This window comes from Setaria viridis, chromosome 6 (genome assembly GCF_005286985.2).
Source record: "Setaria viridis chromosome 6, Setaria_viridis_v4.0, whole genome shotgun sequence".
Taxonomy (NCBI): domain Eukaryota; kingdom Viridiplantae; phylum Streptophyta; class Magnoliopsida; order Poales; family Poaceae; genus Setaria; species Setaria viridis.
The window spans coordinates 34,708,915-34,720,873 of NC_048268.2; the positions used below are offsets into that span (position 1 = coordinate 34,708,915).

General features: G+C 43.1%; 1 protein-coding gene across 5 annotated transcripts; it reads right to left on the reverse strand.

Moving 5' to 3' along the window:
* Positions 1-79: 79 nt before the first annotated feature.
* Positions 80-11,952, reverse strand: LOC117860941 (disease resistance protein Pik-2). 5 transcript variants are annotated; one of them, XM_034744379.2, is made up of 5 exons: positions 11,744-11,951; positions 9,886-11,585; positions 5,329-6,060; positions 2,656-4,610; positions 80-1,473 (listed from the first exon to the last, which is right to left on the reverse strand). In XM_034744379.2, the coding sequence occupies exons 2-4, from the start codon at positions 10,897-10,899 to the stop codon at positions 2,688-2,690; spliced, it is 3,669 nt and encodes a 1,222-aa protein (XP_034600270.1). In that variant the 5' UTR covers positions 10,900-11,585; positions 11,744-11,951; the 3' UTR covers positions 80-1,473; positions 2,656-2,687. The 5 variants fall into 5 exon arrangements, with proteins under 5 accessions (XP_034600270.1, XP_034600269.1, XP_034600268.1 ...); XM_034744378.2 differs by lacking the exon at positions 80-1,473 and adding an exon at positions 2,277-2,542; XM_034744377.2 differs by lacking the exon at positions 80-1,473 and having other exon boundaries at positions 2,277-4,610; positions 9,886-11,001; positions 11,088-11,585; positions 11,744-11,950.
* Positions 11,953-11,959: the final 7 nt, after the last annotated feature.

Below are 11,959 nucleotides of genomic sequence, written 5' to 3' on the forward strand. Positions count from 1 at the left end.
ATGAATCGATTGAAGCGCAGATGCCATCTCATTGTCAACGGGACCGGAGCTAGAGAAGAATAAAGGGGCGTGCGACACCTTCAAGGCATACATAGACATTTAATTTAACATGATGAAAATTTCGAGCGATAGCAAACTATGAGTTTTTTCTACGTGCGGCAGCACCCGGCACTTATAACCTAGCTCTGCCCCTGGTTGTCAAGGATAAGAACATTTGGAATCAACTGAAACATCATAAGAAGCTAGCCCAAAAAGCAAAAGCAACGCACAAACCTACAGACAAGCTGCTCTGTGGTAGGGGAGAAAACTTCAGCAAAACACTAAAGCTTCTATGCAGAGTAAAAAATTAGATCCTTCCTTCTTCTCGAGTCAATTCCATGGATGGACACATGTGAGAATGCATCCACAACTTGTAGCGAAGCATGTGACCTTGTATGTGAGAGCAAGCCCCACGTGCCTGCACTAGCAAAGATTCCAGGCAGCTTAGATTGGCAACGACTGAACAGAACTCCTGGCCGGTTTTCTTGCTGATGCCGGTCACAGCTAACTTGCCTTGTCCCATGCAGAGATTCACAGGACCCAATGTGTGCAGGGCTTTTAGTTTCCCGATCCCTCTTGGCATCCAAGTTGGACTTTCCATTGTCATCATCAGAAGAGGGAAGAACCAGCAGCAACATATAGTGCACCTATTAATGTGACCACCGGCCCGTTACGTGAAACTCTTTTAAGAAGATGAGGTGCACAACATGCAACACAAAATCCGAGCAACCAACCCGTACAAATGCATGGCTTGTTATTCACTATTTTGGCACTTCTTCTAACGGACTATTAAATGATTTATCATCCTTTCCAAGATATTGTAGATTCTTGAGTTTGGTGATAGTCTTGGGCAGCTTTAATATCTCTGTCTCTGAAATATCTAGTGTTTCTAGTTGCTTTAGATTACCGGCCCACCAACGAATCTGACAAGTGAAAAATACCAGTACATCCTCTTAGAGAGAGGTCTCTGAGGTGAAGAAGCTTCCCAATATGCTCTAGGTGATGATTAAACAGACCTGATGTGCCTTCCAAGTCCAGCACACGCAAGAACCTCATCTTGTCAGAAATGAAAAAGGACCTCCAGAGAACTCCTCTGCCAACTCTTTTCCTGTCTTCTTGGTCTCCAACAGAACATCAACCCCCACGGCTGATCGGAAGTACTGCTTCACTAAGCTTTGGATGAAGTCATTCGGATTGAAGGGATGCGAGATCCTTACCCATGCCCGGCACGAAAACTTCTTTTTGACATCTGGATTCTCGTAGGCCGTGTTGATGATGGATGTCTGCCCAAGATCACCGCTGGTTCCCCACACTGCGATCACTCTAAGATCCTCGCCCGGTGATTCAGCACTTCTGGCAGGATCATCGAGGAGAGGCGGCGTCGATTAAGCCCGGAGATGGTGGAGATGCTCTCTTGCGTCAAGGACTGCGAAGCTGCAGAAGCAAGACTTCAGAATATCTTGGAGGATCAAGAACTTGAGGAAAATTTTGCTAATTTGTATCTAAATGTCCCTGCTGATTCATAGGTGTAAAACTTGGCCTGTAATAACTTGAACTCCTATAATATTGATTTGATTGAGCTAGGCTGTACTCTTTTTTCCTATCTAGGGTTTCTCACGAGGTGTGAGTTTTACCTAGATAGGTTTTTAATGAGGCAACCATTGCACTAGCTCAAACTTATAATCTCTTGTTTCTCTCTATGATGTGGTGGAAGGAATAACTGTTAGAAGTGGAAGGAATAAACAAGATTTTCAACCAGCATGTCTAGAGATTATAAGTTTCTCTCTGTGCCGTGGTGGCCTTCGAAAGGGAATCGATATGGAAAACCAAAACACAGTGGTGAAATGTATCATGTAAATAAAACTCTTTATTGCATTAAAAAAACAATGGGCTAAAACTGAACCGGGCCGGAACAACAACGAGGCAAGCTGAACCGTGCGTGGTTCTGTATTTTCACATGCATGTTGTTCCACGTTGGCTCTGCCGCAATGTGGTCATTCTCTCTGGTTTTATGGGAATAAGCAATGCCTATGCAGGGGTTGCTGGCCTGTGCCTGATCGCCGTAGAGCCGCTGCCAATGGTGCCAGTGGACAAGCTAAAATACTACTCCAGCAAAGCACGAAAAATTGTGTGGCCTGCAATGGAGTACCGTGCATTTCCTCTATTGATAATGGCAGGGACGCAAGGGAGCTGCAACATCACTTGCAAAGAAAAATGATGGCAAACCAACTCAAGCATACACAATCAGCAACCCTGCAGATCATTGTGGTGAACGTTCATACAAATGACCTGTACAGTTATTCATATATAGTCCACACCAGTCTTTGTAGCCCAATTACTGAACTGATGAACATTATTTCACTTCTATCAGGCGATGCAGGATGGAGCAGCACGCCAGTTATTCTTATTTGGCACAACCATAAGCACAGACGAACAAAACAAAAAACAGAGGATTCAGAGACGCCGCACTAGGCCCACAGGATACTGACACGATCGACCTTAGCTACATGCGTTAAAAAGAAATACATCAGCAGTAGGACTGGAGATTAATTTTACACACACATCAATTGTTCAGATGCACAAAGAGGGTAACAGGGAAGCAGCAAGAGCAATGACCTGGCACGACGATCGGCTGACTCTGCAGCACCTCACCACCTCTTCAAAGCGGGTCCATTTGGATTGGCACCAAGCTGGCCCTGCAGGTCTTCCATGAAAGCGTGCTCATAAGTTTTGCTGTCCAGCATAAATTCCTTGAGGCTCCGGAGCAATGGTAGCCCGGAAAACATCCCTGTGTTGGTTTCTTCAAGCTTGCCACGAAAATCCAGCCGCTCAAGCCGAAGCATTGCCCCTTCTTCAAACTCCACGGATTTCAGGCCATCTATGTCATTTAGCTCCAGCACTATCAGACTCGGGAATGCCTCCGGATGGAAGGTGAAACGGAGGTCGTCAACCTGGAACGACTTCGCCCACAAACATAAGCTGACCAGGTTTGGAAGCTTCCCAAGAACTTGGAGTGCAGGTTCGTGTTCCAGTATTCTAGAGCTCCTTAGAACCAACTTCACAAGATTCTTGAGCCCCTCGACCCATCCTGGCAATTTGAGCAGATTGCCGTATATCTTGAGGCTTTGCAGGTTTTTTGGAGCGGAGGTCAAGCCATCTAAACAGCCATGCACACCTGGCATCCCACGTGATGCCACTAGCAACGATTCCAGGTAGCTGAGATTGGCAACGACTGAACACAATTCCTGGCTGTTTTCTTTGTTAATGCCAGTCACAGCTAACTTGCGCAACTGGGTCAGTCCTTTTATGTCTCGTAGAATTGCTTTGTCCCATGCGAGATTCACAAGACCCAATGTGCGCAGGGATTTTAGTTTCCCTATCCCTCTTGGCATCCAAGTTGGACCTTCTCTTGCCATCAGAAGAGGGAAGAACCAGCAGCAACACTGAGTGCATACATCACACCTATTCATGTCACTATCCACAACCATAACCTCTTTAAGAAGTTGAGGTGCGCAACATGCCACGCAAAATCCTAGCAACCAACCCATACAAATGCATGGCCTGTTATTCGCTACTTTTGGCAGTTCTTCAAACGCATGTAATGAATCATCATCCTTTCCAACAGTCCCAGCACGAAGATATTGTAGCTTCTTGAGCTTGGTGATGATCTTGGGCACCTTTAAAATCGTTGTCGCTGAAATATCTAGTGTTTCTAGTTGCTTTAGATTACCCAACGAATCTGATAGGTGAAAAATATAATCACATCCCCTTAGAGAAAGGTATCTGAGGTGAAGAAGCTTCCCAATATGTTCTAGGTGATGACTAGCCAGACCTGACGTGCCTTCCAAGTCCAGCACACGCAAGAACCTCATCTTGTCAGAAATGAAAAAGGATCTCCACTTCCCAAACACTGTTAACGAGCGTATGCGGGACAGATCCACTTTGTTCTCAAACTCACTCTTATCTGCTTCCCAGTTCGTGCTTATGACAAGGTGGCGAACTGTGCCTTGGGTGTTTGAGCTGCAACCTTCCTCCATTCTAAAAACGAGATTTTCTTCTGTTGACTTTGAGATGCTAATCTCACGCATGAGATCATGGACTTGGCAAGAGTCAATTCCTTTTCTACTATTAACTGATAGCCGAGAAGGTAGGATCATGCTCCTCTCTATTAGTTCCATGAAGTAGTTGTCAGCTACTTCTTCTGGGGACTTATCTCGAATCTCCCTTGAGTAACCTTCTGCACTCCACCGTCGTATCAAACGTCTTCGTCTAATCTTGTGATCTTCAGGGAAGATGGATGTATATAGGAAACAAGACTTAAGATGATATGGTAGACCATCATAACTTTTACCAAGAATTGTTTTTATGGCCCCAAGCTCCGGGTTCATTTCCAATTCAGCACTAATATGCTCGTTCAATTTCCTCCACTCTACCGCTACTTTTGGTTGCTTTGCCAAGAAGCCTCCGATGGTGACTATTGCAAGGGGAAGTCCATTGCACTTCTTCAAGATCATTTTTGCTTCTTTGATCAATTCAGGATGCTTATCCAAATCTTTGGCCTCCTTAAACACCTGAAATCATTGGAGTTAAGTTACTTGAAATTGAAATATGTATGAATGGTCTATGTAGTTTCTTAGGAAAAAGTTTAAATTACTCCGCTCAAATATAGCAAAAGTATGGATTACCCCTTAAACTATTTGTGGTTTAATTCACCCCCTAAACTATTCTTTTTTGTTCAATTTACCCCATACTAAATTTGTCTTTATTTTCCTCCATACATAAGTTGAATTTTAATTTAAGATTTTGCAAGGTGGTAGTACACATCAGAATCTATGTTAAAAAAATGTATTATGAATTTTTTATCATTATTTTCATATATTTTTGTATCTCAAGGATAGATTTACTATTACATGTCCTATCTTATCAAAATAATGCTAAATAATTCATGATGTATTTTTCTAACATGTCTTATGATGTATGCTATCATCTTGCAAAATTTTAACTTAAGAATCCATTTGTGCATGGAGAAATAAAAAAAAGACAAATCGTATTAGGGGGTAAATTGAACCAAATGGTATAGTTTAGGGGGTAAACTGAACCAACAAATACATTATGGGGTTATGCAGACTTTAGTGATACTTGAGAGGAGTAATTTGGATTTTTTCCTTGCTAGAATGGCTAGGGTACAATTACAATCTTATGGCTATGCAAGCATAGAATTATGGTTATGTTGTCGTTATATTGTAATGAAAGCTCCACACGAATGGCAGAATTATACTGTAATAGTACCTTTCTTGTGAAGAGGTCTTGTGCATCCTTGTATTCAAGAACTTTGAGCTTGTATATGTTTTCTAGTTTCTCTGAACAATATTTTGCTATACTCTCTTCCCTTGTGGTCACTAAGATCCGGAATGAACTATCCAATTTAGGGAGGCTTCCAAGTATATTGTCCCATTCCGCTATGGATGAAAGATCATCAAGAACAATCAAGCACTTCTTCCCTTCAAGAAGCCTAGCTAACTCTTTAGTTAATGCTTCAACTCTCATCATTGCTACTGTGTTTCTTGTGCCATGCCCAACATCTATTGCTCCCTTCTTTCCAGAAGATTGTGCATTTAGTTGCATAATTAAGTTCTCAAGGAACTCCTTAAGAATGAAAGGGCGCATCACCGTAACACAAGCATGCTTCTCAAATATGCCAACTTGCTTTTGGCTTTCATAAACATCTTTGACTAGAGCAGTTTTACCAAGACCACCCATTCCCCACACTGAGATCACTGAAAGCCCTTGACTAGATGGATTTGAAATGAGCTGGATGATATCAGCCTTTTCTTTCTGTCGACCGATAAGTTGTGATTCCTCCAAAGCACTTACCATAGTTTTGATGTGGGTAAGGCTCTTTGTGAATACCTTTCTCTCATCGCCACCTTGAGATTGATTTCCCACTATCACATTGGTGCCGCTTCTAGCTTTGTCTGTGCTAGACACTGCAACTGGAGATTTTATTTGATCTTGACAATCCTATATAAAAGTAAACTAGACTTTTAAACTTGTTGATGTTTAAATAGTATTTTCACTCGAATAAGGAAAGTCTCTAGAATAAATTCATATAATTTATAATGGGAAGACAACCATTGCTTGAGTAATTTAAAAGAAACAAAACTCAATTAATTATGCAAGAATGGAATTATAACATATATGAGGCTAGCAGCCTGCCCAAAATGAATGAGGCCTTTAGATACTGCAAGATTATTATAGGACAATATTTTAGCTTTTATTTAACATATTATTACTAATTATAAGTGCTCTAGAAAAAGAGATGAATCTTAGAAAGTCTCACGAAACTCAAAACATCTGAACATCAATTTCATAGACTCAACCTTTGTTGACAACAATGGCCATATAGGATATAATTTGCACACAAAATGACCTACCTCTACCATTACAAAAATAAGAATAAAGTAATTCTCCCTTCATCCCAAATTATAGGCCGTTTTAGCTTTTCTAGGTTCATAGGTGTTTGTATGCATCTAAATATAGTGTGTGTCTAGATACATACAAACACTTATGAACCTAGAAAAGCCAAAACGACCTATAATTTGAAACGGAGAGAGTATTCTAAATCAGTATCTAAATTACACACCTCTATCATTATAAACAAGAATTCAAATGCCTCCAAATTCTCTCTGTAAATGAGCCACCTCTACCACTAAGAAAATAAACCCAAAGTAACCCTAAATTTGTATCTAAATTGCCAACTTATGTTGTGAATAAGAATTTAAACAACACATTAAATCTACGTCAAGGTTATCCACACTTTATTATTAAGAACAATCTAAAGCTATTCTTTAAATCTGTATCAAAATTGCTCAACTCTATCATTATAAATAAAACAACCCAAAGTATGTCCTATTAATACTTCTAAATTGATCATTTATGTCACTATTAATATATGAAAAAACTAACTCAAAGTATATGCATTCATAATGCGTGCCACGTACGGACCACATAAGCATGCATGCACTAATCAATAGGCATATTGATTTACAACGATTTACGCAATAATTAAAGATGTTTATGTCATGTGCTTGGGCGCATGGGTTTAACAACTGGCCCAATAGGATCCGACAGGACCTGTCGTGGTATTTTTCACATCATGAACAATATCCATGGGTACTGTAGCACCCCATCGTTGATATTTCATCTAGGTTAGGGTTTAGGAAGAGTCTGAAAATTAGGATCCACTGCCATTGACCCTAATACCAGAAGCAATGGGTCCACCTCCAACGGCTACAGTGTCATAGTCCACTCTGTCATCTACATCCACCACTGCACCAATGGGCCGTGACCGCCTCTACTACAACCTACATCTACGTCAGCAATCTCTTCTACCTTGGATGCCTCCAAAGACAACAAGTCTACAACAAGTCAATCCTCATCGACTTCATCCTTCATCGACAACTCCGCATCATGACAGTTACTAGCGATGGTGAGCGTAAGTCCTATCACAGGAATCGTTAGGACATCACCGAGCAAGCCCACAGCTTGGATGATCAGCCCGCGGACGATTACTTCCATTACTACACCGCCAATCTCCTCTAAGCACCTCAATCGGCAAGCACTCCACGAGATAGGAATCAGGCATTTCTTTTCACCACTAGTGGTGGGAATTAGACGACCAATTCGGGCTCCTCCACCACAAGTGGTTGTGTTGATTCCCGGTCCTCCTCCCATGCGCCACATAAAACTATTCATCGGCAACCTCAACATCAATGGTGAATAAATGCGCCAACGCAACATTGTACTCCAGGTACAATAGCTAGGCCGCATCTTCCTCAACAATGGTGGGTGTCAACAAACTACCCCAACCACAACATGCGCCACACACGAATATACGATTGATGCTACATGAACAAAGGTGATAAGTGCTATTTGTGCTATGTGCTATTCGTGCTATGTGCTATTCGAGTCAAACAAGATCATGGGCGTCCAACCCTTTATCCTTGTAATAGATGGGCACACATCTCCACCCCTCATCTCTATTGCTTTGACAAGCAACGTAATGACACTGGTAGTATATGCAAATCAACAGGCCATCAGTAACAGTAGCTGGAACATAACTGACGGGAGAAGCAGCAACATGAACGCTTCATTTACTACAAGCTACCCTCAACATTAGCCACAAAATCCATGGCGTCACCACTCCACCAAGACAATCCACTACCGTCAACTTCCTACCACTGCTCGTGTGTTGATGTTCTTTCACAAGGAGGTGACAAAACCAGCAAATCAACTAACCAGAGCTTCTCACCATGGGTCACCTCAGGCAGCAACTGTGGCCACCACCTATCTGGGAGGACCTTCGTTCCTCTACAGAAATAAAGGGCAACAACTATGACATCAATTCCAACAACAACATGAGGCGGACGTTGGCTCTGCAAGGAGCAAACAATGAGCGACAGCACGAGGGCGTGTTGTGTGGAAAAGAGGGGGGACATGTCATGTACTTAGGGCACTTGGGTTCAACAACTAGCCCAATAGGGTTTGACAGGACCAACAACGACCCAAGAGGTTCCCTCGTGGTATTGTCCACATCATCAACAGTACCACACGGGTAGTGTAGCACCGCCTTGTCGAGATTTTGTCTAGATTAGGATTTAGGAAGACTCTGAAAATTAGGATTGCTTTAAATCAAGTCGAGTTAGGTTTGCTTGTAAATAAAGTTGCGTCCTCGCCATAAATGTCAGGGAAATATTTGGATGATTCAAGCATATAATATTAGGGTTTAGTCCCCTCTGCCTTTTGGCTTAAACAGCTCTCTCACCCCCATGCTGCCGCTGCTGGCTCCCACCTCCTCCTAGGTGTGGCTGGCCCTAGGCAAGGACGGATCTAGGATGGCTGGATAGGGGGGCTTATTTTCTTCTTCCTCCTCATTCCTTTTCTTCTTCTTCTTCCTCCTTTCCTCCTCTTCATCCATGGCTGAAAATTGTTGGGGGCTTGGGGGGCTCCATGAACTGCATGGGGGTAGGGGGCTCCAGCCCCCACACTGGATCCACCCCTGGCACTAGGGCTACCGCACTCTACCTTTCTGATCCTATCTTCCTTCTAATCTCCTCTCAAACCAGTAAGGAGATCCGCAAGCTTGACAGTTTCCTTAATGATCCATAGTACAATGGCAATGGCAATCCATGTTAAGTACTTAAGTTATATTACAATACTTCATGAAAAGAATTAATAAAGTTGCTACTTTAGATAAATGTATTTCATTTTTAATGACAACATTATAGCATCTACATTGATAGTTTGATTGCGAGAACTCTAATTATTTACTCCCTCAAACTACGTTTAGAATGTATTTTTTAACATAAGTTATAATATCCTATGTCATCCCACAAAATGTTACCTTAAAACTCAATTGGTACATGCTCAATAGAGATAGATTGGATCAATTGAAATAGTTTGGGGAGTAAATTGAGCTGAATATTTTCTTCGGGTGGCTTGTTTAGGGTAATAAATTAACTTCTTTGTTTAGTAAAATATATAACTACACTCATATTTTTTCTATAGAGAAAATTTAACATTTCAGGCAATGTTCGCTGAAAAGCCTATTTGTTCATTCCTGTTCTATAACCATTATACTTCTTATGCTAGCCTGTACAACAGCATGGGTTGATGGATTCATTCTTACTAATAAAAATTGATACATTCTTTCCTATACCTACAAATATGGCATTTAATATTGGATACCACAACTTGAATCGTTAAAACCATCTGAGATATTAATGAAGAAAAAATATATAACAAGAGCTAACAACAATTTGATGATTTTTGAAGGAAGAATAGTACCTTCTCATAGAAAGCATAAATAGTCTGATCAATGGACAACTGCTTGAGCTCCAATGCTTGGCTTTCCTGCCCTGCACACAAGCTTGCAACTTCAACTTGTGGGCTGCAAACTATGATTCGGCTCCCTTTCTTGTGGTTGGGGAGACATGCTTTAATCCCATTCCATTCTTCAAAGGTGGACATGTCATTGAGCACAATTAGGTAACTATTCTCGTTTATATATCTGGTGAACTCCTTAGCCAACTCTTTCCCTGTCTTCTCGGTCTCCAACAAAACATCAATCCCCATGGCAGATCGAAACTGCTTCACTAAGCTTTGGATGAAGTCATTCAGATTGAATGGATGAAAGACCCTAACCCATGCTCGGCATGGAAACTTCTTTTTGATAACTGGATTCTCGTAAGCCGTGTTGACAATGGTTGTCTGCCCAAGATCACCACTGGTTCCCCATACTGCGATAACTCTAAGATCCTTGCCCTCCTGGTTGATGAGGTCAACAAGATCCTCTTTTGGTTTGTCATGCTTCGCAGCACGCCGTGCTTCATCGATGCCAAATATTGCTGCAGCTTTATTGCTGGATAGCTCAGCGGTGGTATCAGGCTTGGAACCACCCCTCTTGATGAGATGGTAGCGCAGGTTCCTCTGGCTCACATCCTCAACTCTGGCCCTCAACTCCTTCATCTGCTTGGCGATGCGGTGTCGCTCTAGCAACGTGCTAGGAAGGCGCCACCAAGATGGCTTCTTGAGATGGATGGAAAAATCTTGAAGGCAGTCCTCCGCATCGTAGGCCACATCACGGACTTGCTTCACCCAGGTCATGAGCACCTCATGGTCATCTCTCTCACCATGCGCGGCCCTCAGGAAAGCCTGCATCATCGCAAGCTCATCCCTGATGAAAGCATGATCGCGCTGGATGCCGAGCTGCAAGGCCACCTCCTCTGCAGCAGCAGATTTGGCATAGCCAAGTGCTCCATCCAGCACAGACTTGCCCAAGCTCAACCCTGTAGCTTCCATCACTACCTTTCTCGCTCACACGCGCACTCACTGTGGCTTGTCAAGAATATGTGGATAAAGTGGTTGAGGACAATGTGCAGGTGCAAGGGACAGATTGATCTTCTGAAATGAAATGTTGAAGACAGGAGTCTTTCAATGATACAGGACTTGCTGATTCTGTGTATGTCAAGGCAAGCAAGAGAAGATACCTTGGTTTGCAGGTGAGAGCTAAATCCATTCTTATCCTCTGCTTAGAGGTGACGAGAAGAACAAAGATGCATTCCTCTGAGCTTGCCAGGACACTCAATGAATAGATTCTGAAGGTGACCATTTCTTTGCGCTGCTCTGCGCCTATGCCTCGTTCGGCCACACTCAAAGGATAGATGCAAAAGACAAGTACTCCTGCAATCTTGATGGATGCCCTGTCAATATTGATCTGCACTAATACACCACCCTCACGCTTCCCCGTACATTAACAAACAAGATTGCCGCGTTCCTTTCGGCTTTCATACGGCAGGCAGAATCGCTGGCCACGCTGCTTTAGTTTCCTGTCTTTGACCAAAGGAGCTGGCCCAATGGGAGGAAGAATACCGAGCAATATGAGACCTTTGGTTTGCTTTGCTTGTGCCCGGCGTGGTAACTTTGTCCCCTGGGCCCTGGTATCAGGAGCAAGGAATCCCGCAGCATTTTGCCCCGCCAATCTTGATCTGTACAATTATTCAAAACGAAACGAAATCAAACATATTTTCATCGACGAAGAACAGGGAAGTACACACATACAAGGAGTTCAAAATTAGAATATTTCTGCCCGCACTGAATGAAGAATCAGACTTTCCCTCTGCATCTGGAAAAAAGAAAAACGGACCTTTCCTTCGTGGAACGAATCATCGATGTTTTCATCGACGGAGGCAGAGGCGGGGGTGTCGCTGGAGAGATGGGCAGAGCACCCACCGCCAGTTTCGAAACGGCAAGAGGCACACGTCGCCGGCGGCCAATGGGGCGAGGCGGGCGGCTCGCGCCAGCCGCAGGCGGGTCCTGAGCCCTGCGGCGGCGCGCCGGGGACCGGGAGGGAGAGGCGCCA

Bases quoted from the DNA above. Each gene is read 5' to 3' on its own strand.
- LOC117860941 (XM_034744379.2), bottom strand. From the start codon at position 10,899: ATGGAAGCTACAGGGTTGAGCTTGGGCAAGTCTGTGCTGGATGGAGCA. The intron at 6,061-9,885 runs GTACTATTCTTC...ACTTTTATATAG, and splicing joins TTTATGCTTTCTATGAGAAG to GATTGTCAAGATCAAATAAA. The intron at 4,611-5,328 runs GTACTATTACAG...CAATGATTTCAG, and splicing joins AAGACCTCTTCACAAGAAAG to GTGTTTAAGGAGGCCAAAGA.